The sequence below is a fragment of the Microcaecilia unicolor genome, chromosome 11, assembly GCF_901765095.1.
Source record: "Microcaecilia unicolor chromosome 11, aMicUni1.1, whole genome shotgun sequence".
NCBI classification, from domain to species: Eukaryota; Metazoa; Chordata; class Amphibia; order Gymnophiona; family Siphonopidae; genus Microcaecilia; species Microcaecilia unicolor.
The window spans coordinates 55,250,409-55,274,571 of record NC_044041.1 but is presented as its reverse complement, the minus strand read 5'-3'; the positions used below and the strand labels follow the sequence as shown (position 1 = coordinate 55,274,571).

At 41.4% G+C, this 24,163-nt stretch overlaps 1 protein-coding gene across 4 annotated transcripts in view; it reads right to left on the bottom strand.

The window, feature by feature from the left end:
* The window catches only part of ARVCF (ARVCF delta catenin family member), a 473,516-nt gene that overhangs the window by 162,866 nt on the left and 286,487 nt on the right, over positions 1 to 24,163 (bottom strand). For all 4 annotated transcript variants that reach the window (XM_030218017.1, XM_030218015.1, XM_030218018.1 and 1 more), the window contains exon 4: positions 20,477 to 20,976. In XM_030218017.1, the coding sequence (XP_030073877.1) occupies positions 20,477 to 20,976 (500 nt within the window). The remainder of the gene's footprint in view (positions 1 to 20,476; positions 20,977 to 24,163) is intronic.

Sequence of the window (24,163 nt, the reverse complement as noted above, 5' to 3'; positions counted from 1 at the left end):
TTGCGGAGAGAGTGCTACTCATTGATACTTATATGAGCCAAGCAGTTCAGTCTTGGAGCAAATGACAGGACTGCTTTCTGCCCATGTCACCCAGGGTTAATGAGATGAGAATGTGGAAATAAACACTTTGGGGGAAAGAAAAAGCTGTTTTACTGTCCTCCAAGCTATGGAGCTAAACAACACCTTTGAAAAGCTAATTTTATCCCCACAACTGTATAGTGCTATAAACCAACACTATTCACCCCTGAGGGAGCGTTTTAAAAGAGTATGCTGAAAGCACTTAAGTCTTAGACAAATTCCTGTAAATAACAACTGATTGGGCAAGGCACAGCACATTGCACAAACATCTTTCTCCAGGCTCAGTTCAAGGCAAATGTGGATTACCCTGTGCTTGACACACAGTTTCCTCTCAAAATGGAGTAGCAGCCTACTGGTTAGAGAACTTAGCTTGAAATCCAGGAGTGTACAGTTCAAATCTCACTGCCATTCCTTGTGATCTTGGGTAAGTCATTTACGGCTTCTTTTACAATTCCCGCACGGCAAATGAGAGGAAGCCCACAGGAATTGAAAGGGCTTCCTCTCAACTGCTGCACCGGGAATTGGTAGCACAGCTTTATAAAAGAGGCCCTTAATTCTCCCATTGCCTCAGATATTAAAAAATGGCCTGCACGTATATTGGATGTGTGCAGGTCCATTTTTCAGCATGCCTGTAAAAAAGGCCATTTGGGGGGGGGGGGGGGGGAATATGGATGTGCAGCAAATAAAATTGGCGTGCATCCATTTTGGGCCTGAAACCTTATCGCTACCCACTGACTTAGCAGTAAGGTCTCATGCGTTAACCGGCAGTAATCAGCACACGTACACTGCTGATTACCACCCGGTTAGTGCCACGCAATAGAAAATAGAAATACCGCCTGGGGCACGGAGTAGCTGGGCAGTAGTTCCAAATTGTTGTGCATTGGATGCGCGTAGGCACCTGCGTGCCTTAGTAAAAAGAAACCCTTTCTTGTGTGAGCCCTCCAGGGACAGAGAAATACTTTGGGTACCTGAATGTAACTCAACTTGAGCTACTACTGAAACAGGTGTGAGCAAAAATCTAAATAAATAAATAATAAAAGTGCTCTCCCTGCTCTTCATTATTAAAGCAGGAGCCACCAGAAATGGGGCTATGACGCCTACCCTTAAAAGTAACATCACATTTTTTTTTAAAGTACACTCAACGTACAACATGGGTAATTTTAGTGGATTTTTCCTTGATCACGGGGATCATAATGCTAATTTCTTAGAGAACTTTCCCAGTAAATTCCCAGGAATGTTTATAGGCTCCGAGTTTACATTTTTAAAAGTTCTTATGGCTACAGCAAGGCGCCTGTGTGTACAGGTACTTCCAGAAAGGCCTGATCTCTCCTGCATTATCTACCAAGCGAGTAGTTTGTTGCTTATTTTTGGACTAAGTTACAGCCATTTTTACTAAACACTTAAAATGTTTATGACTGCCTTTTAATCATGCTGAGGTTTGTTTGGCACTTGGTTTGAAGGGCGAGCAGCGTTTCTGCATGTCTTCTTTGCTCTCCTGTCTCCTGCAGCTGTTTTTATGTGCAGAATTATTGCACTGTTCCTTGAAGACCAAATTGGGCATCAGTGCATCCTAAATCTATTAAATACACGAGGACTTGCCAACAATTCACAGCAAGGTGACCAGTCATAGCCACTCCAGTGATTCAGTGCTGGGGCATTTGCTGATGCTGAAAAGCACTTTGCATGTTAAATACCAAAGGTGTGCTCATCACCATGACTAATATATGGATGCAGAGCCTTAAGAGTTTAGTTATAATTGATGAAACTCTATTAATACAGAATTGGGCCGTGTGAATTATGCACTATCATCAGATTCCGTTTTTCTTTCCCTCCCCTCCACCCTCACACACAGTTTAAAAATAAGATGGCGGCTGAATGAGCAGCATAGGAAGTTCTCTGATCGTTGCAGTCACTTAAATACCTTGAGAAGCTATCTACTCACTCAAATTATGCCTAAAAGGAGAGGCAAACAGCAAATTGGACCCGCGATTCCTGTATTTCCTAGAACTGCAATGCTTGATCGCTTCCTTCTATCGGGAACGACTACGGGATTATCCTCGCTGCCGAGAGGAGCGGAGGGGAGGTCCCTCACTCCCTCGGCTTGAGGCGGAAACAACGCTCATATCCCGAAGTGAGGATTCCTCTTCCAATGCCGGCGATGGCGTCAACTATGGCCCAGAATACTCCGGGTGAGAAAACTCCGACGGGGTCTCCTGGCGCGGGGCGCCGAAGTGGTGTCAGAGACGCCGACAAACCCGCATCGATAGAAGCGGGTGCGACCGGAGGAGAAGAGGCTACTGGGGAAGATCATGGAGACACAGGAGGAAACTCAGATTTTCCCTCTTTTCCTGACTTGGGAACCCTAAGTAAGTCGTTTTTGCCCTGTAAGCCTCAAAATATTACACTAGAAAATATAGGGAGGCACTTGTGGGACTGGAAGTCTCATTTGTGCAGAAGTTTACTCAATTTACTCAGAAATGTAATTAGATATTGGAAGCATATCTGAATTAGAGACAAAAGTAATTCTCTGGGTAAAAGTATGAAAAACAACTCAGCTGCTGTTCAAAGCTGTCAACAGATTCAGATGAATTTGATCAAGGAAAATATTTTTCTACAACACAGGATTGAAATTTTAGAAAACCATCAACGATCAAATACTCTGAGGTTGATAAACTTTCCTAAGCAGCTTGCTATTTCACCACTGATAACCTTTAAACAGTATTTAACTGAGAATTTAAAGATTCCAGAAAAATCCCATCCTCCGATATCCAAGATCTACTATATAGAACCTAATCGGAAAAAAGAACTGTTACAGGAGGATAAGATGGTTCCTCTACCAGAGACATTAGACTTGAATTTGGACTTGACTCAAATAATAGAAGGAGAGAATGTAGGTTTAACAACTGCTACTCTTAAAGTATTTTTCATACTTCAGCCAGATAGAGACTGGATACTTAAGCAATATTTTCTTAATAAAAGTCAGGATTTCTTAGGTTGCCAAATCAGAATGTATCCAGACATCTCTAGGGCGACCCAGAGAAAAAGACAGGAATTCCTTAAATTAAGGCCGAAGGTATTACAATTAGGAGCACTTTTTTGGCTGAATTTCCCATGCAAGTGTGTAATAAAATTGAATTCAGTAAAGTATGTATTTTTTGAGGCAAAGCAACTAAATACTTTTATAGAGGCTAAACAGAGATTCTTCATCTCCATTTCCAATAACTGTAACAACTTCAACTCCATGATTGATTTAAATTCCCGATTGCTCTCACCAGCCACTTTATTCCTAATTAGAAATTGCTTTTCTGATTTTTTTAATTATTTCTTTAAGTTAGTAGGGGCTCCCTTTCTATTGTGGACTAAAGATGATAATTTAGTTTATTCTATTTGCCTGTATTGTTTTCTTGTATAACTGGAAAAGGAACTATTATAACCATCTTTTCTATTCAAGATGTATACTTGATGTAAAAATTAAAATTTTATAAAAAAAAAAAAAAAAAAATCAGAATAAAGGGGTCCTGCGCTATCCCCAGTGTAGGTCTTTTCCGCACGCTGGGGCCACTTTTAGTGCGATGCTAAAACGGCCCCAATTTCCATTTTTCCTATTAATGGCCACGCGCTAATTTCCCCCTAAGTGCGTGGCCACTAGCACGTGACACCTTACCACCACTTATTTTGTACATGGTTATGGCTCCCACTTTAACCATGCGCCAACTGGTTAGTGTGTGGTAATACAGCTGAGCTAACCAACTGGCGCGATACACACCTACTCTCCGCCTTCAGTGCTAAAAAATTAATTCTATTTAGCACATGGGTAGTGCGCGGCAATCCCAAAACTACTGTAGGATGCCTGAGTGCGCCCCAAGGGTGTGGTTTTTAACCTGCGGCGAGAACACGTTAGTACTTACCGCAGCTTGGTAAAAGGACCCCAAAGTGATGAGCACAGCAGTTAATCAGATTCCTTCCATAAGTTAAATGGAAAGAATGCTCTCTTCTGACAGCATCTTATGAATTAATAAATAGTACTACAATACATACATGGAATAAAAAAAGAGAGATTGTATGGAAAAATGTGGGATATACGTCATAAATAAATAACGTTGCTACTTGTGACTTTATGGGGTTAATTTTATAACAGGACACTTATGTGAGATGAGAATTCCAAAAAGGTGCACCTACTTTATCAAGTTCAAGTTTATTATAAAATCTTTCTATAATATCAAAGACAGTCAACTAGCAAAGGAAAGTAAGAAACCAGGGGAGGAATTAAACAAAAAAATATATATATTATGACGAGAAAGCATCTCGAAATAAAAATGTCTTTAAGTCAGTTTTAAATTTTTGCAAGGAGCATTCCGATCTTACACTGGAAGGAAAAGCATTCTGTAATGCAGATCTGTAACACTAAAAATACGTGATCAAATGGTGTCTAGATAAATATGCCTAAATGAAGGAATTGTGAGGCAATTTTCTCGGGAAGATCTTAGTGTCCTGGAAGGTTTGTAGGGAATCAGTACATGCGATAAGTATAGCGAATCACTGGAATAGTGTACTCTGAGGCTCATTTTCAAAGCACACAGACTTACAAAATCTCAATGCTTTGAAAATGAGCCTCATAGGTTACTATATAACTTCGGAAATCTATGTGCTTTGAAAATGAGCACCTAAATGTACTAACCAAATGTTTTTCTGTGTTGTATGGGTAGCTAATGTTCTTCTCATAATAGAGGGGTGACATGATCGAATTATTTGAAACCTGTAAGAAGACTTATGACCATATTTATAAAGGCAACACAGGTGCCTATGTGCCTTTACAAAACAGTCCAAAGGCTGGCCCCATACTGCACAAATGTATGCCTGCTCCAAAAAAGGTGTAAAATGTGTACTGTACCCATGTACCTGCAAGAATAACACGTGCAAATGAGAATTCAGCCTACACTCAAACTACACCCTTGGGAACAGCTACATGCAGGTTGTATAAAAGTAGGTGCACCGGATCTGTCTGCCCTTTTTTAAGGCATGCATTTTAGTATTATAAAAGCCCTTCTCTACGGAGAAAGCTTTATAAAATTACTCCCTATAAGATATGAGTATTATTATTTTCCTGGCAGAGCTCAGTTATAAAGAAAAACTTTTATTGCATCAAGGTCACAGCATCAACATTTTTCCCAGATACAGTACAAGTAACCCAAGCATGTCATAAAATGTTTGCTCATCTTAGGAAAGACTCTTGCTCGGTTAAAGCAGAAATGCCATTTGTATACTTAGCAAAGTGTAGGGTTATTACAGGGTCATTTGTTTTTGTTGTGCTGCCTTTCCCATTTATAGTTGAAGATGGTTTATATCATTTTTTCACAGGTCCTTTTAGCAAAGATATTACAGTTTAAGTGGGTACATGGGGCAGTGGAGGACAAAGGGACTTGCCCTAGAGCACACAAACCCACTGGGACCAGATGGTATACACCCCAGGGTACTGAAAGAACTCAAACATGAAACTGCTGATCTGCTGTTAGTGATCTCTAACATGTCATTAAAACCGTCCGTAGTACCTTTAGATTGGAAGTGGACAATATAATGCTCAGGAAAAGGGTTACTAACCCCTATTTAGTGGGCAACCTATCATCACGCAATACCACCATTACATCTAGTGGTAATCTGGATTTTTCTGATTTCACTCGTTCCAGAGCAGACGTTTGGTGGTATTGTGGGAATAGAACCCTATATCCGTCCGTACCCCGTAAGTGGCAAGGTCAGTGTGCCCTAGTCCAATTGATAATCCCCATTGCTATCGCACCACAGCATGTTGACAGACCAATCCCCAGCAAGGAAAAGAACAGGGAAAAGAGGGAAGTCCCCGGCTCAACTGATGATGCAATTTACCTGGATGCTATCGGTGTGCCTGATGAGTATAAAGCCCGCAACCAAATTGCTGCAGGATTTGAGTCCATTTTCTGGTGGGTAACTGTTAATAAAAATGTTGATTGGATTAATTATATTTATTACAACCAGCAGCGCTTCATCAACTACACTCAAGATGCTGTTAAAGGAATTGCTTAACAATTGGATGCCACAAGCCGGATGGCCTGGGAGAACCGGATAGTTCTTGATATGATCCTAGTGGAATAGGGCGGAGTCTGTGCCATGATTGGTCCTCATTGCTGCACTTTTATTCCCAACAATACTGCCCCTGATGGGACCATAACCAAGGCCCTAGAAGGACTGACCACCCTAGCTAACGAACTCGCAGAGAATTCTGGTATTGACATCACCTGGACGGGGTGGCTGGACAGCGCCTTTGGGAAATGGAAAAATTTCTTCCTCTCTGCAGCTACCACTTTAGTTATCGTTATAGCTGTTTTTGTACTTGTAGGATGTTGCATTATACCCTGTGTTAGGAGACTTGTGGAACATCTAATTGAAACGGCCCTAAGTAAGAAAGATCCCACAGGAAAATATGTGCTATATGAGAGACTGGTTCGCAATGATAATGCTGGACTCTATGATGAACTTGGCTGTAATGTATCTGACAACTATAAAAATATGGACACTCGTGTGTTAAAAAAATGCTTTCAAGACAATACATATTCTCTTACCCTACGACCTTGCCAATATATTTAGTTGAAAATGCTTAAAATAAGAAATAACCTACAGGACAAGCTTTTGTCCTGTATGAAATATTACATATTAATGCTTATTTTTGTAATCATACATATTGTGTTATTACAATTCATAGTAATTTTAGATGCTTCCTCGGCTTCCTGATTTTATATTGCTACCAATGTGCTTTTATGTTCATAATATATACCTAATTTTCACCTTCCTAGCCTGGTCCTCTTCCTCAGCAACCAAGGGGATGGTTAAAAGTTGTAATTGGTATAAGGCCCAAAGGGAGGTTCCCAACTGGGGTTACCCATGCTATATGCCTCCTGACCACATTGTTTTGTTACCCATGCCCTACCTGAACTACCCTCATGGGTTAATTCTCTTTGTGCCTTAATCTTAGTCTTGAGGTCGTATGGCCATGACGGGTAAGAGAGGCACCTTCTTTCCATCCTGCTAAGGGAAACTGTGTTGCCCACAATCTAAGACAGCCTACGACCAGGGCACTAACATTCATGTACAGCCAGGTGCAGGACTGGCCTGTTATGTACGCTGGGAAACTTTCCCAATGCTATGAACATGGACTTTTCCCTATTGGTGAAGGCCTTGCTTACGAAGGCCTTCAAGGGGGGATATGTATATAATGAACCTATCTAGGCCCTTCCAAAATCAGAGGCCTAAATCTGTCAGCCAGACCTAAAAGTTATGCCCTCTGTGTAACCCAGAGGCTCATGAGCTCTTGTGACAGGCTTGCAGAAAGAAGAACATGAAGCAATTCTCCATGCAAGGTGTTTACTAAAGAATGTGGTATAGGGGACATTTTCTATTATCAGGACTGGAACATAGATAAATGGTTGCTGGCGAAATGGAACATGCTAATCATTATGATGTAGCTTTAGCCCTGTCCAATAATCTTTATCAGTGTGGCCGAAACTAATAACTATCAACATTGTGGTCAAAACTAATGCTGATGAACTGTTTGACCTTGTATAATGTTAGAAGAGTATAAAAAAATGATAGCCAGCTAGACAAAATTAGAGAAGTACTCAGAGATAGCACCCATGTGCAGCTTTGTTGTAACTCTCTCATGAGAAAAGAACTGTAGTGTATTTTCTTGCTTGGTAAGTAATAAAGGGAATATTTTCTCATCTCTGAGTGGCCTTCACTTCTTCTCTCCCTAACTATATGAGTGTGTGGAACATTCTATTGGGTTGGGGAGGGCAGAAGAACTAACAGTGCCAACGAAAATAGTTTAGTGTGCACTTTCCCAGCACCTAAATGTGGGTGCCCTATGCAGATCTATCCCCAAAATGTTTATGGCTTGGTTTGTAGTCTACTAGGCTACTTTTCACCAGTTACAATTCTGATGACTCAAACATTATGACTAGCCTTCGGTGCTGCAAATACACATGTGAAACTTGCAGCTGATTTTCAGGTTTTTTTCTCTATAAAAGCTGATTATTAGGTGCAGAATGAAAGGTGATCTCGTGTGTTTTCAGCTGCTATTTCTGTGGGCAGCTGATCGGACAGGAGGATGCTCAAGGGAAGGGCTCTTTCTAACACATGATATGGAAGCCTGCATCTGCTTTTAGCTTTGGTAAGGGGAACATCTACGGTAGATAATAAACACAGTTATGCACCCTGGAGTAGAGTCAAAGGGTAAAGGCTATAACTTATGATCTGATATGATATCCTTACGGACAAACAGGCCTGGGAAGGGAGGAAGCATAAACAAACATGGGAATGTGGTTTAGCAGGTGAGGGAAACCAGATGGCTTTGAAAGAAGACCAGATGATCCTGGGTAAGATAACTTGTTGAAGAGTTGTAAATCATTGCTAAATACAAAGTGTATAAAAATAGCTGTTTCAGTTCTGTATGTTGGAGCGACAGACACAGCCAGCATATGTATGCAGTAGTTCCATCCTCCCATGAGAAAATATTAATTGTATCAATATACTTGGTAAGTAAATAAATTACCTTTCTCATATTAGCCCTCTCCTCAAGTCACTTCACTGGCTTCCTATCCATTTCCGCATACATTTCAAACTCTTCATACTGACCTATAAGTGCATTCACTCTGCAGCTCCTTAGTACCTCTCCACTCTCCCTATATTCCTCCCCGGGATCTCCGTTCACTAGGTAAATCTTTCTTATCTGCACCCTTCTCCTCCACTGCTAACTCCAGACTCCGTTCCTTTTATCTTACTGCACCATATGACTGGAATAGACTTCCTGAGTCGGTACGTCAAGCTCCATCTCTGGCCATCTTCAGATCTAGGCTAAAAGCCCACCTTTTTGATGCTGCTTTTAACTCCTAACCCTTATTCACTTGTTCAGAACCCTTATTTTATCATCCTCACTTTAATATTCCCTTATCTCTTGTTTGTCCTGTTTGTCTGTCCTAATTAGATTGTAAGCTCTGTCGAGCAGGGTCTGTCTCTTAATGTTCAAGTGTACAGCGCTGCGTATGTCTAGTAGCGCTTTAGAAATGATAAGTAGATAAGTAGTCATAGACAGCAGCCTTGGTCTTTTATCTCTACAAATTGTGGGTAACTGATATATGAAGATTTGGAGAGGTGGTAAAAAGACTTAAACATTTAACACTTATATGGGATTAATTCACTACTTGGATACATCACTCTGAAAATAAAGCTCTTATAAAAATTACAGAGAGCAGATCTTAAAGTTCTGCTGTGAAGTGAAATGGCTTATGTAACTTTTATTAGAAAAGTCACTTGAATGGAATTTATATTGATTTAGTGAAGAAAGAGAACTCGCTTATTCTTAATTTTTAGAAAGCATTTTGGGGTGAATTTTATAAATCCCACCTAAAAAAAATCATCACTGAAAAAAACTGCTTAAGCACTATTCTATAAGCCAAGCCTAAAGTTAGGCCCGGTTTCTAGAACAGCACTTAAGTCCTGGGGGTCACATGTAAATTGAGGCACGTCCATTTGCACCAATTAAAACGTGGTGCAAACGCCTCTGCCTATATTTACACACGGAACCCCCATTTCCAAGGCCCCCTTTTTAGGACATGCATAAAATTTAGGTGAAGATCATGTATACAGATTGGTGAAGCTGTTGCTCTGTCCTCCATTGGTAAGAAGCTGTATTCAAGTCATTTTGGATGTTTAATGTCTGTTAATATATGGCCTGGCTTTGGATCTACCACTGGAATAGTGAGGGCCAAAGCTATGAAGCCTAAAATAACTGAAGAAGTACTGACTAGGCCAAATAACAAGTACATGATTTAATATTTGAGAATCTGTAAAAAGCGGTTCTGAATAATGAGTCCTGCTACAAATTGGTACAATTTTTAATTCAAATTCAGCTCCTGTACTGGGGAAAACAAAAACAAAAAGGATGGCTCAGATGAACAAAATGGAGCCTATTACATAGTTCTTAAGATGAACAAAATGGAGCCTATTACAGAGTTCTTAAGATGGTGTGAAAAGTATGTGAAAACTATTGCAACAGGGAACAGGTGTCTCAGAAATGAGATGTGAAAAAAGAACTTGTTCCCAAAACATACTGATAAGCCCGCGTGGGAACGTATCATCTCAGAAATTGAGAGCTAGGTTTCCCACCATTGACTTCTATGGAGAGGTTGTGTATAAAAGAGGGGAAAATGTGCCTTAACTGGGAGTTTTCTCAGAGGGCGAAGCTCTGTCCGGTTGTACTCAGAATCTCTCTGCTGAATGTACCTGATTAAAGTCTGATGTCTGTATTTGTACCAACTTGAAGACTTGTCTTTGGGTAAGAAATAAATAGTATCTATCTATTTAAACCTATCTCTGTCTTTATACTATCTTCTCTTTACCTTACATTTAGCTTACAAGGCAGATCACATACACTCAGTCTCTGGAGAAACTTAGACAGAATTTTAATAGGCATTATCTGGGAACATAAATGGCCCAGAGTATACCTAGATCCAGGAAGACAGAAAGCAGTAGTTATGGGAATTAGATTTCTATTACAGCCCCTAATGCAAACCCAGAGCAGACCTCCTTGTGATTGGGTGACAATGAAGGTGGGAGAAATCAGACAGAGCCTGTTATGTGAAATAGGTATCTTTAGTCCCCCGTGTGATCTGGAGTCAGAAAGAGGTCCAAGAGGGGGAAATTAAAACATGTCATTACCAGGGCAAAGACTGTGAAACCCTGGTTAGTTGTTTATGTTTACCCCTGATGCAGCCTTATTGGCGAAACATGGCCATGTCGGGAACTGTTTGAATAAAGACTTGTTTTGGACTTCATTGTCTGTTTGGGTATTGTGCTATTGCATGCCAGAACAAGTCCACATGTGAGCAGTTTGTAAATATTTTGATCTAAGTGCTTTTAGATTGTTGGTTCAAGAATTGTTGTTGTCTAGGCTGGACTACTGCAAAGTTGTATATACATGTTGCACTAAAACTTTGATAAAAAGATTGCAGTTAGTCCAGAACTCAGCTGCTTGGTTGATTTTTTTCATCTAGTAGATATGATTCAGCCTCATCATTATTGCAGAAGCTTCATTGGTTCCCAGTATATGCTAGATATAAATTTAAATTATGTGTGTTGATATTTAAGATTATATATGGTGAGGCCCCTTCTTACCTTCTGGATTGAATTGTTTTATTACAAGTTGGATTTAGAACCTGTAATTTTATGCTTTTGGCTTTTCTTTCTGTTAAACGAATTATTAAACACAAGATGTTCGACTCCTCTCTCTATTACCGAGTTGTTTCGGTTGGAATATGTTACCTTTACAACTTCGAGCATTGACTAATTGCTGTATTTTTAGGAAAGCCCTTAAAACATTCTTATTTACAGAATCGATTTCAGATGTATATCATAAAATTATAGAGTAATGTTTTTTTAATGTGATTTATATCAACCTTTTGTTATTTCTTCTTTCTTATTGTAATCCACAGTGAACCATCCATGGCATTTGCGGAATATAAGTAGTGCATAACATAACATGACATAATCTGTGCATAAGCATCCCAACAAGAATAGTCTAGGCAGAGCTGGGCAGAATTATGATGAACGTGCATATTTTACAGAAAATGCATATACATATGCCTACATTTACACCTTCAGAGCAGCAAATTTGTGCAATTCGCACTACTAGGAATATCTCTGAGGGTCTAGTTTATGTTTATTGAGGCTTCCTATGCTATCTTTCTTAACAAAATACCAAAACATAGAAGAAAAGAACATCAGAACTGATAGAAAACGAGAGAGACAGACGAGCATCAAAACAGATGCATTAAACTACATAAACAAATACAGATGTAGCAGGTCCAGAGTCCAGACCACCAGTTACCCCACCAAAATTACTACAACCCAACAAAAGAAAAAGAGAACAGATGTGTCTTAAAACCTGCTCTTAGGTAAGAAGTCTCAGAATGAAGGGAAATAGGTAGAGAAGTCCACAGAAAAGAAGTCAGGAAAAAGAAAGCATGGTGTCTTATTGATTCAAACCTCACACAGACCACTTGAGGTAGAGTTCACTGATGGTCATGTAGGGAACAAAGAACCCGAGAGACCAGTGGTGTAGCTACAGGGGGCTACAGGGGGCCACAGGGGCCTGTGCCCCACCCAAATTGGCTCTGGGGCCCCTGGTTGGTCCCACGTTGGTCTCGCCGCATTGCCTTCCCTATGGTGAGACCAGTGCAGGAAAAACGCTTCAGCTGGAGGGGGTTGGGGACCCCCACCAGCCAAGGTGTGATGATGCGGTGGCAATGGTGTGTGTGTGCAGTAGAGAGGTGGGCCAAACTATGTCCCCCACACACACTTTTGGGCTCTGTCCTCCTTCCCCTTTCGAGGTCTGGCTATGCCACTGCAAGAGACCATATGCGGAATGGTTGTGGAAACAAGATAAGAGGGCATGCTGGTATGAACAGTTTTATGAATCAACATCAGATCTTAAATAGTATCCAAAAACTCATCAGCAACCAGTGATAATGATAAAGTAAAGAACGGATCTGATCAAATTTCCATGCTTGAGACAGAACCTTAGAAACATTTGAAAAAAATTCAATAACTGCACAGAAAGAATACTTTATACTTCCACAAAAGAAGAACTCTCTTAGAATATATATGACAATGAATCATTTCAATCCCAATAGAAGCTGGATACTCATTTATCAAAAGGAAAAATTTATTTAGTTGATATAGAGGGGCATAATCGACCGAAAACGTCTATCTCCATGGGCGTTTATCTCCGAGAACGGGTCCGTGAAGGGGCGGACCGAACCGTATTTTCGCAAAAAATAGATGTCCATGTTTTATTCAACAATTTGTGAGCTGGGCGTTTTTGTTTTTCAGCGATAATGGAAAATGAAAGCGCCCAGCTCAAAAACGAATAAATCCAAGGCATTTGTTCGTGGGAGGGGCCAGGATTCGTAGTGCACTGGTCCCCCTCACATGCCAGGACACCAACCGGGCACCCTAGGGGGCACTTTTACAAAAACCAAAAAAAAAGGTAAAAGAGCTCCCAGGTGCATAGCACCCTTCCCTTGTGTGTTGAGCCCCCCAAATCCCCCTCAAAACCCACTGCCCACAAGTCTACACCATTATTATAGCCCTAAGGGGTGAAGGGGGGCACCTACATGTGGGTACAGTGGGTTTGGGGGGGTTGGACGACTAATAAGCATTAAGCAGCACAATTGTAACAGGTAGGGGGGGATGGGGCTGGGTCCACCTGCCTGAAGTCCACTGCACCCTCTAACAACTGCTCCAGGGACCTGCATACTGCTGCCAGGGAGGTAGGTATGACATTTGATGGTGAAAATAAAAAGTTGTGAAACATTATTTTTTTGTGGTGGGAGGGGTTAGTGACCACTGGGGGAGTCAGGGGAGGTCATTTAGAGCACTTTTTTGGGACCTGTTCGTGTGAAAAAAGGGTCCAACAAAAGTGTCCTAAATTTTCGCTAAAAATGCCTTTATTTTTTCGATTATCGCCCTAACGCGTACATCTCTCCTCGGCCGATAACCATGCCCCAGTTCCACCTTCGCCACACCTCTGACACGCCCCCATCAACTTTGTCCGTATCCGCGACGGAGTGCAGTTGAAAACGTCCAAAATCAGCTTTCGATTATACCGATTTATTCGTTTTTGTGAGATAAATGTCTATCTCCCGATTTGGGTCGAAATCTAGGCGTTTTTCTCTTTCGATTCTAAGGTGGATAGGATCTCTCAGTATGTTACTACCAAGCTACTCCACAGCCTCTACTACTAATCATTTCTATAGCGCTACTAGACGTACGCAGCACTGTACACATTATATGCAGATACTTTCTCTGTCCCTAGTGGGCTGACAATCTAAGTTTTTGTACTTGGGGCAATGGAGGGTTAAGTGACTTGCCCAAGGTCACAAGGAGCAGCAGTGGGAATCGAACTCAGGTTGCCAGGATCAAAGCCCGCTGTACTAACCATTAGGCCACTCCTCCAAAGAAAACAGATATACTGCCGGATTCTATATATCGCACCTAACATTCCATGCTGAAATCCTAACAACGCACGTAACTTAATTGGCTTAAGAAGCCAATAAACATTTAAAACAGCACTTAGCAAGTAGTAATGAGCACTAATTGGTAATAATTACAATTCTAAAGCATGCAGTGTTCCCAAATTTACACAAATTGTTACAGAATATGGCCCAGTCCAAATAGATCAACACGCAAGGATTTATACCACATTTTTGTTGGTGTAAATGGAAGCGCGTAGTTTTAGGCACTGGGATATCAACTAAGCATAGTCTACATACTGCACCTAAATCTTATGAAATACACTTAGGCGGAAATGTTTTCCGCACGAGTCTTTATGCTCCATATATAGGATCTGGCCTATAGAGCCTAACATGTGTCGCTATCATTCTTACTAGTGACTCCGTCTATACATCCTTGAGGTCCTATGCTGTGAACACACTAATTTATACAAGTACCAGCAACCATTAAGACATATTGAATGTGTTGTGTCAAAAATAAATACACCCACAAAAGAGGTGTTCAACTATTAAAAACCATTGAAGTCACTTATCTGTGCTTCAATAGTAACAAAATAGCAGACTGATCAAATGGCAGCTCAACGAGGAGCCTCATTTCGAAATCTCCTTCAGGAGCTGCCCTTGCAGATAAACACCACCTGTCCTACTTAAATGCACCTACATTGGGCTTCGTCGGCATTGCTCCATGGGAACCGCTAGCAACTCTTGATACATGAGGCCCTTAGCATGTGGTAAATGTCTGCTCTGTACAGTAGCTACTTGGGCAAAAATGCTTGGCACACCCCTAACACTTACTGTACAACCTTTGCAGTGCATTAATTTTTGCAACTAATATGCAGGAACTACAAAACTTTATCACACTTTAATCAGAGGGCCCCTTAGTTTTCAGATCAGGGGCGTAGCCAGACTTCAGCGGGAGGGGGTCCAGAGCCTGAGGTGAGGGGGCATATTTTAGCCCCCCCCCCCAGTGCTACCAACCCCCCCCCCCCCTCAGCCATTATCGACCCCCCCGCCGCCGCCAACTTTGACGACCCCTGCCGATGACCCTCTCGACCCCCCCCTCCTGCCACAACCCTCCCCCGCCATCGCCGTGGGCTACCTTTGCTGGCGGGGGACCCCAATCCCCGCCAGCCAAGGAGGTCCTCTTCTTCCCCCGAAGGCTTCGTTCTGTTTCTGACGTCCTGCACATGTACCTTCGGGAGAAGAAGAGGACCTCCTCGGCTGGCGGGGATCGGGGTCCCCCGCCAAGAAAGGTAGCCCACGGCGACAGCGGGGGAGGGCTGGCAGCGGGGGGGGGGGGGTCGAGAGGGTCGTCGGCAGGGGGGTCCAGGCCCAAATCTACAGGGACCCAGGCCCCCCTAGCCCCATGTAGCTACGCCACTGTTTCAGATGCCATGACAGAAAAATAAATAAAGGCCACTGTCCTTTGATTTGCCATCTCTTGCCCTTCTCAACAATACAGAACAGGTTGTTACCTATAGAGGGAACTTTCATAAACATTAGGGACCTTTTGACATTCTCAGTACAAGGTATAATAAAAAAAAGTCTGCACAGGCCTCCCTGTGATTCTGTGAATGGATCTTCTCATATTTAGGAACGCTTACTAAGGTGCGCTAGCGTTTTTAGCATGTGCGCTAATGCTAGAGTCACCCATAGGAAATATAGGTGTCTCTAGCGTTGGCGTGCCCTAAAAATGCTAGTGCGTCTATAGCGCAGCTTAGTAAACAGGGCCCTTAAGAGTTTTACACAAGAAAAAAAAAATTTATAATCATGCACGATAAAAAAATCAACTCTAATTGTAAAAAAAATAAATACATTCAGCTTAGAAGGAGATTTAATTTTTACTGAGTAGGCTCTGAGGAAAATGAGTGATAATAAGATTAATTGTAATAATAAGCTGCAATTTCCTCTAATCATCAAAATTGCAAAAACAGAATAAAGGCTGAAGGAATAATATTCCTGTACAGAGGACTTGTCAAAGCATGTATTGGAGTTTTCTCATTAAACTGATGGGAATGTTTATTTCATGCTAAAACCTGATCAGTCATGATATAAAAAAAGAGCCTTATACACGTTGACAACAAACTGCAGGTTCTCATCGGGTTCCCTCTCAAGACTTTTCTATTAGCCAAAAAAGATGCATTGACTGTTCACCTCCCACTCTGAAGGAAAAGCCTCAATACCTAGGACTCTCGATGGCAGATCCTACCGACAAAAAGGAAGCTTCTACAAGCTGTAATGCTTGTAAATTATGGGTATAATATGCACCAGCTGTGCGGTGAGGCTTCATTCTAGAAGAAATCACGATATATGGTTTTAAGAACACAGCTTTGAAATTACGACTAGAGTTACCTAAGGTATCAAGAACCAATGACTCTCTCTTTGGTAGAAGTCCCTATTGCACAAAGCTTTCCAAAAACATACTACAATACACTAGAAGGAAGAAGTGTTTAAGGCCTGATCTTCTCTCACTTTCCAAACCTTTCTCTTCATAAAATTTTGTATATATTTTCCCTAGTATGTTCATGAGCCACTCGTTCTGCTGTTTTCCAGAGGTTCTACCTGGAACTTTTATGAAAAGCAGCACCAAGAACATTTCATAAGCATTTGTACTCCCCAGATACCCTGTGATTATGGATGTGCTTTAGTTAGCATGTATTTTGTTCACTTAGGGGCTCATTTTCAAGGCACTTAGACTTACAAAGTTCCATAGGTTACTATGGAGCTCATTTTCGAAAGAGAAAAAAGCCTAAAGAATGGCAAAAATCTGCATTTGGATGTTTTTCTCACAAAAACGTCCAAATTGGCATTTTCAAAACCAATTTTTAGACCTTTTTCTATGAAGTCTATCAGAGGTGCGTTCAAATTACAAGGAGGCGTGTCAAGGGCACGCTAAAGGTGGGATCTGGGCGTTCCTAACACTTGGACATTTTTCAGCCATAATGGGAAAACAGCACTACCAACTACCACCAGGCACACCCAGGTGCCCAGCACATGCTGTTTCCTGTGTCCAGAAAATAAATGTTATTTTTTTTAGCGTGGGGGGGGGGGGGGCTGACCAGCAGTAATGGGCTACGCACTGCCGCTGCCATATGCTGCCCCATTATCACGTGAGTAGGTGATAGGAGCTCAGGCAGTAAATGGCCACGTGCCAGTGTGCTTATTAGCACGCGGCCATTTACTGCCTCCATTGAAAACAAGGGTTTTTAAGGCTGCGATAAAAAGTAGCTGGAGCAAGCAGGAAACCCATGAGCTAAAACTATCGCCAGCCACTTTTTAGCGCGGCTTAATAAAAGGATCCTTTGGTGCATCTGCATTACTGTGTGCTTAGTGGTTAGCACAGGATTACCCAGACCCCCCCCCCCCCCCGTTTACTAAGCCACACTAGCGGCTGCCGCGCAGCAGTGCTGACACAGCCCATTCAAAAGTGAAAGGGCTGTGTCGGCATTAGCGTGCCGCTTAGTAGACAGGGTGGTAGGTGTTGGTAAGTGCTCCTGCACTAATTCTTTTCAATAGCTGTGCGCTAATGGCAACATTAGCACGTGGCCATTAATAGAAGAAATAGAAAACTGGTCATTTTTTCAGCTGCAGGTAGACGCCCAACTTCTTCAGAACAGTACACCCAGACAAACGTGTGAAAAGAATGGGGAAGAAAAACATCCAACATTTGGGAAAAGTTAAGAAAAAAAATTTGAAAACGAACTGAAAATGTTTTGGCTATGCACATCCTTGATTAAAATGCTACCTAATTAAGCATTACTTAAAAGTGAATTGCAAGAGCCATACAGGATTCCTAATGAGGATTTAAGAGCTTTGTGTGTCAGCTCTTCACTGGGCTCTGATGCTGTTATCACTCAAGGGACTCTTCTTCTATTAATGTGTCTTAAATTCTAGCACCTGTTTTCGCGTTCAGCAAACACTAGCATATCAGTACAGAATTTGTTGATTTTCAGGTGCTTATCTATAGCCTGATTGTATCTGTCAGAGCTATATCATTTTCTCAGAATGACAGGTCATTTCTTGTAGCTATTTAAAGAAAAACATACACCTAAGTGAGGGGCACTTTTACAAAGCAGCGGTAAGCCCACAGCGGGCTTACTGCGTGGCAATCCGTAACTGGCGCCGGTAGTAGTTCCACCCCCAGCATGGGGGATTACCTGGCAGTAATCAGGCAGCGCCACACGCTGGTCGGTTACCACTGGGTTAGTGCGGGAGCACTTACCGCCACCTGAATGGGTGGCAGTTAAGTGCTCCCTCCCGCATGGCCATGCGGTAAGTGCAATCTTAATGAATGGCCATTTCTTTTGTCGGCCTTTTTACCCGCTGCGGTAAAAAGGGCCTCAGCGTGCGGCAAAAACAGCAACAGCTGCTAGCTCAGGGTCCCTTTTAGCGCAGCTTAGTAAAAGGGCCCCCCGAGTGAGGAGGAGTGGGAGTAACGAATTGAAATTATGAGCAATTTGTTAATGCTTGAAAACTATATAAATGTTTTGATCTGATGAAGAATTTGGGTGACTAAGGCCATTTTTAGCACAGCAGTAAAATGGCTGATTTTTGAATTTTTGAATTAATGTTGCCATTAGCGCGGGGCTATTAAAAACGATTAGTATGTGAACCCTTACCGTCACCTATTTTGTAGGTGGTAAGGGATCACACACTAATCATGTGCGAATCAGTTAGCGAGCGGCAATGACAGCAACTTCAAAAGTAATTGAGTGCATTGAGTAAGTTTGGTGATAGAATCTAAACACAAAATAAAGTCTACGTGTTTTGGACTTCCATGATCAATGGAGGCAGAGAAGGAGGATTACGATATGTGGAGGGGCATTTTAGAAAGGATATCCGATAATAACCTATGAATACAATGAATACATTGACTACATGTGTCAGATATTGGAAATATTGGAAATAGTTGGCTTCATTGAGCCGGAATGTGATGTTCAAATGTTACATGTCTTTTCTTCTAATAATAAAGATATTTTCAAAAAAAAAAAAAAAAGAAAGGATATCCAACTCAGAATATGGACATCCCAGTCAGTACGTCACAAATGGACGTCCATCTCACATACAGCATAAAAATCCATTTTACAAACTGAAATGTGCAAATTATGGTGGACATGAACATCTGTGTGGCAGCACAGGAACATCCATGTTATAAAATAGCCCCACAGCTGTCCACATGCAGGAATAGCCCTAATGGTTAAAGCAGCCAGCTGAGAGCCAGAGCAGAGATGCAGAGGTTGACAATTTCAGTCCCATTGCAGCTTTTTGTCATTTTTGTTTCTTTTTTTATTTGTGGGCACTCCAGGGACAGAAAAATACCTACTGTGACTTCCTTTATCTCCATTCAGTGGAGAACTGCTCAGAGCACCTTTCTGAAACCTGGACGTGCCAATTACCAGGTCTAAATATGGATGTCTATCTTTTTGAACATGGACGTCCCTTCCCCTTCTGCAATTAAAGCTGGATGTCCATCTTTGGGCCCCTCCCTAGTTCCACCCAAACCACACCCACACCACTCCCCCCTTGCCATATGAACTTCCTGCAGTGTTAGACGTCCATATTCTGGCATTATAAAGTTGGTATTTAGACTTCCATGCAATATGGATGTCTAACTGCCATTTTCCAAAACACGAATAGAGCTTCTAAATTAAGCACCGTAATCACAGTTCATTTCAATTCTGTCTATGGATTGATAGTATTTGATTAGTGGTGTATCAATCTTAAAAGCTGAAGCCTTGATATTTCATGAAAGCACAGTCTTTACTCTTTCAGGCCAGTAGTAACTAGAACAGAGTTTAGGTAAAGAAAATGAGCAAGTGAACTAGTGCCTCCAGGAAAAGCTGCTGAAAAAAAACAATACTCCCTTAAAATAAGTAGGAAGAGAGGTTTGGAGAATTAGAAAACAGGAAAAAAAATGATCCCTGGAAAGCAGTCTAGAGTTACTGAAAGAATGGCATCCATGTCACAACATAAGAACAAATTAAGCCAAATTTCTTCTCATCTAGGTAACGATCAACAAACTGTGAATTTGTGCTACAAATCATTCCAGCTCAATCCATCATTTTAAGATGCTGAAAGGTATTAGATTTTCTGTCACAAGGTGTTAACATTGTTATTGAAATGAGTACGAGTTTCTTATGTACATCTCTGTATGTTGTAATCCACTTCTGATCTCCATTAATGGGATATAAATGAAATATAAACATATGATTAAATTAAATCAAAGCTTCTCTTTGACAGTTGATAAGAATATGCCTGAAAATTGAAACCAGCATTTTAAAACAACACAGCACAGCACATACCTGTAATGAGTTCTCGAACTTCCATGTCATTTGTCTTCCTTAATAACCTGATCAGAGCTGGGATTCCATCACAGTTCTTAATGGCTACTTTGTTCTCATTATCCTTTCCAAAAGAGATGTTCCTGAGAGCCCCACAGGCTTTACGATGCACTTCTGGTTTTGGATGATCCAATAAGCCTACTAAGATAGGGATTCCTTTCAGTTGCCTCACCTCCTTTTTGATTTTCTCATTTTCATAACACAGGTGTTGCAGATATGCTGCTGCATTTGATTTGACAGGATCAATGGGATGATTGAGCATAGCAATGACTTCTGGAAGGTCAGGGTCCCTCCATCGGGGGTCCTTGCGAATACTGTCAATAGAAGGAGAACGTTTTCCTAGGCGGTCAATACTGGCCAGGCTTCCCCTCTCTGGCTGAGCCAACGGTGCTGCATATCCACTGTGAAGGTATGGAATCCTCTCGTCAATTAATTCGGCTTCAATCGGATCATCATAGCCCCTGAGAACAGAGTAATGTACATGATTTTAAAAGTTTGTTTTAGTTTTGTTAATTATTTCCCCCTTTATATCTTCATGCACTCTGCACCTCATTCGACACAATACAACATTCCAAATTATCTTTTTATACTCCTCAATCTACTAAGCTCCTAGAAAGTGAAAATATGATTTTCTTTAGCAGTTTAGGAGGGCAACGTCACTGAAGTTTCCAAAGGCAAAGGACCTGGTTTGGAGGTTAACTGGCCTTCTATGAGGATATTCATTTTTGTGACTTCAGTGGATTGAAAGATAAACATCGTGAGGTCTTTATAAAAAAGACAACAGTCAAGCATGTTCTCTACGTACGTTCTGACAGAAAGAACAGCAGGTTTCCTTACTCATATTCCTATAAAGCAGTTTCTTTTCTGCAATGGGTGTTCTCAAAGGACTGCATGATATTAGTCTTCACACACGGGTGCCTTCATCCAATGGTGCTCAGGTCAGCAAAATGCAAACAAAACTAAAGACAGGGCTTCCATGTCTGACTCATCACATACAGCCATCTCAGTCCTATACAAAGAGGCCCTTTTACTAAGCTGTGGTTAGCACTAATGTATGCTAACCGCAGCTAAAAACGCTTTACCGCGGGGCGTGCTCAGTGGTAGTTTTGGGAACAGTGTGTGTCTTAAAGCGCATGACTACCATGCTATCAGCCCAGGCATGTAACATGGTTGCTGCGTGCCCTGTGTGCTAACTGCAGGACAATGCAGGAATGCCCTGCATCAATTCTCAATATAGAATTGTGTATTTCACACACTCTTCTCTTGTTTTAATGGCATTGAATAATTTAGTGTTATTTGCAAATCTGATCACTTCACTTATTGCTCCTTTCTCCACATCATGTCTGAATATGATGAACTGCATAGGTCCTGCTAGAGACCACTATGGCACTCAACTATTGACCTTTTTGTCCATTTGAAAAAAAAAAATGACCAGTTAGTCCTGCTCTGTGTTTTGGGTCTCAACAATTTGTTTCTAATCTACAATAGTGAATTATTTCATATCCAATGACTTTTTAATTTCCTGGGTAGTCTCTGATGAAGGATTTCATCAAACGCCTTCAGAAAATCAAAAGGCAGTATAACTACAGGCTCATCTTTGTCCACTTTCAAAAAGAAATCTAATAAATTGGTAAGATAAGATTTCCCTTTTCTAAACCCATGCTGACTTATTTCATTAAGCTGTGCTTCTCATTCTGTGGTCAGTAAGTTTGTTTGTTTTTTTAGAATAGCTTTTACCACTTTCCCCATTACAGACACCAGTCTCACTGGTATGTAATTTCAAGGATCACCCCCAAAGCACTTTCTTTCGTACTTTACCTGTTAGTTTTTCTACATTGTCATTCCTTTTTTTTTTTTTAACTGGCATTACATTAGCCACCTTTAGAACATAAGAATAGCCATACTGGGTCAGACCAATGGTCCATCTAGCACAGTATCCCATTTCCAATAGTGGCCAATCTAGGTCACAAGTACCTGGCAGAAACCCAATTAATAGAAATATTCCAAAACCTTTCATCCTGGCTGCTTTAAATGAGCGATTACTGAATCCTATTAACAGGTTAGTGATTTAATGTTTGAAATCTTTCTGAGCTCAGAGATAAATACTATCCAGGCCTGGTAATTTATATAACTGCAGCGAACTGCTGCCCTTCAAGAATAAATATGACAGACTCAGAAGATACTTCATGACCTGGAAACATCTTGGTACCTTAAACGTGAAATCAACACAACTGTATCCTGAGGACAAATTCCTGCAATGACTGTATCTTAGTTTATTTTCATGCTATTTCTCACTTCTCTTTCTATCTAAGGTTAGAAACATAGAAACATGACGGCAGATAAAGGCCATATGACCCATCCAGTCTGCCCATCCTCTGTAACCCCTAATTCTTCCTGTTCCTAAGCAATCCCACATGCTTATCCCATGCCTTTTTAACTTCTGGAACAGTCCTTGACTCCACCACCTCCACCGGGAGGCCATTCCACGCTTCCACCACCCTTTCTGTGAAATAATACTTCCTTAGGTTATTCCTAAGCCTATTCCCTCTTATCTTTGTCATATGCCCCCTCATTCCAGAGCTCTCCTTCATTTGAAAAAGGCTCTCTTCCTGTACATAAATGCCCTTGAGATATTTAAACGTTTCTATCATGTCTCCTCTCTGCCTCCTCTCTTTCAGCGTATACATGTTGAGGTTCATAAGCCTGTCCCTATAATTTTTGTGTTCAAGACCACTTCCTAATTTCGTAGCCGCCCTGTTGACCAACTCCATCCTGTTTATATCTTTCCGTAGGTGCGGTCTCCAGAACTGCACGCAGTACTCCAAATGGGGCCTCACCACAGACTTATACAACAGTACTTTCACCTACTTTTTCCTGCTGGTCATGCCTCTCTTTATGCACCCAAGCATTCTTCTGGCTTTGACCGTCGTTTTTTCTACCTGTTTGGAAGCTTTAAGGTCATCAGACACAATCACCCCCAAGTCCCGTTCTTCCTTTGCACACTGAAGCACTTCACCCCCTATACTGTACTGTTCCCTCGGATTCTTGTGACCCAAGTGCATGATCCTGCATTTTTTGGGATTAAACCTTAGTTGCCAAATATCGGTCCATTCCTCCTGCTTCACTAGGTCCTTCCTCATGTCATTTACGCACTCTAGGATGTCTACCCTGTTGCAGAGTTTGGTATCATCCGCAAAGAGACAAACCTTACCAGACAGCCCTTCCGCAATATCGCTTACAAAGACGTTAAAAAGAGCTGGCCCTAGGACCGATCCCACGGTACTCCACTGACATCATTTTCTTCAGAGCAAGCTCCATTTACCATTACCCTCTGTCTCCTTCCATTCAACCAATTTTTAACCCAATCAGTTACTCTAGGTCCCATACCGAGGGCACTCAATTTATTCAAATGGTTTAAAGGATTCCTAACCACAAGATCATACCAAGTAACAACGAATGCGGACAGATCACCCCCATGGACACCCGAATGTGGAGTACCCCAAGGATCCCCCCTATCACCAACCTTATTCAACCTAATGATGATACCGTTAGCTAAACTGCTAGCCAATCAACTCAATCCTTATATATATGCAGACAATGTCACAATCTACATCCCGTTCAAACATGATCTAAATGAAATCACCAACA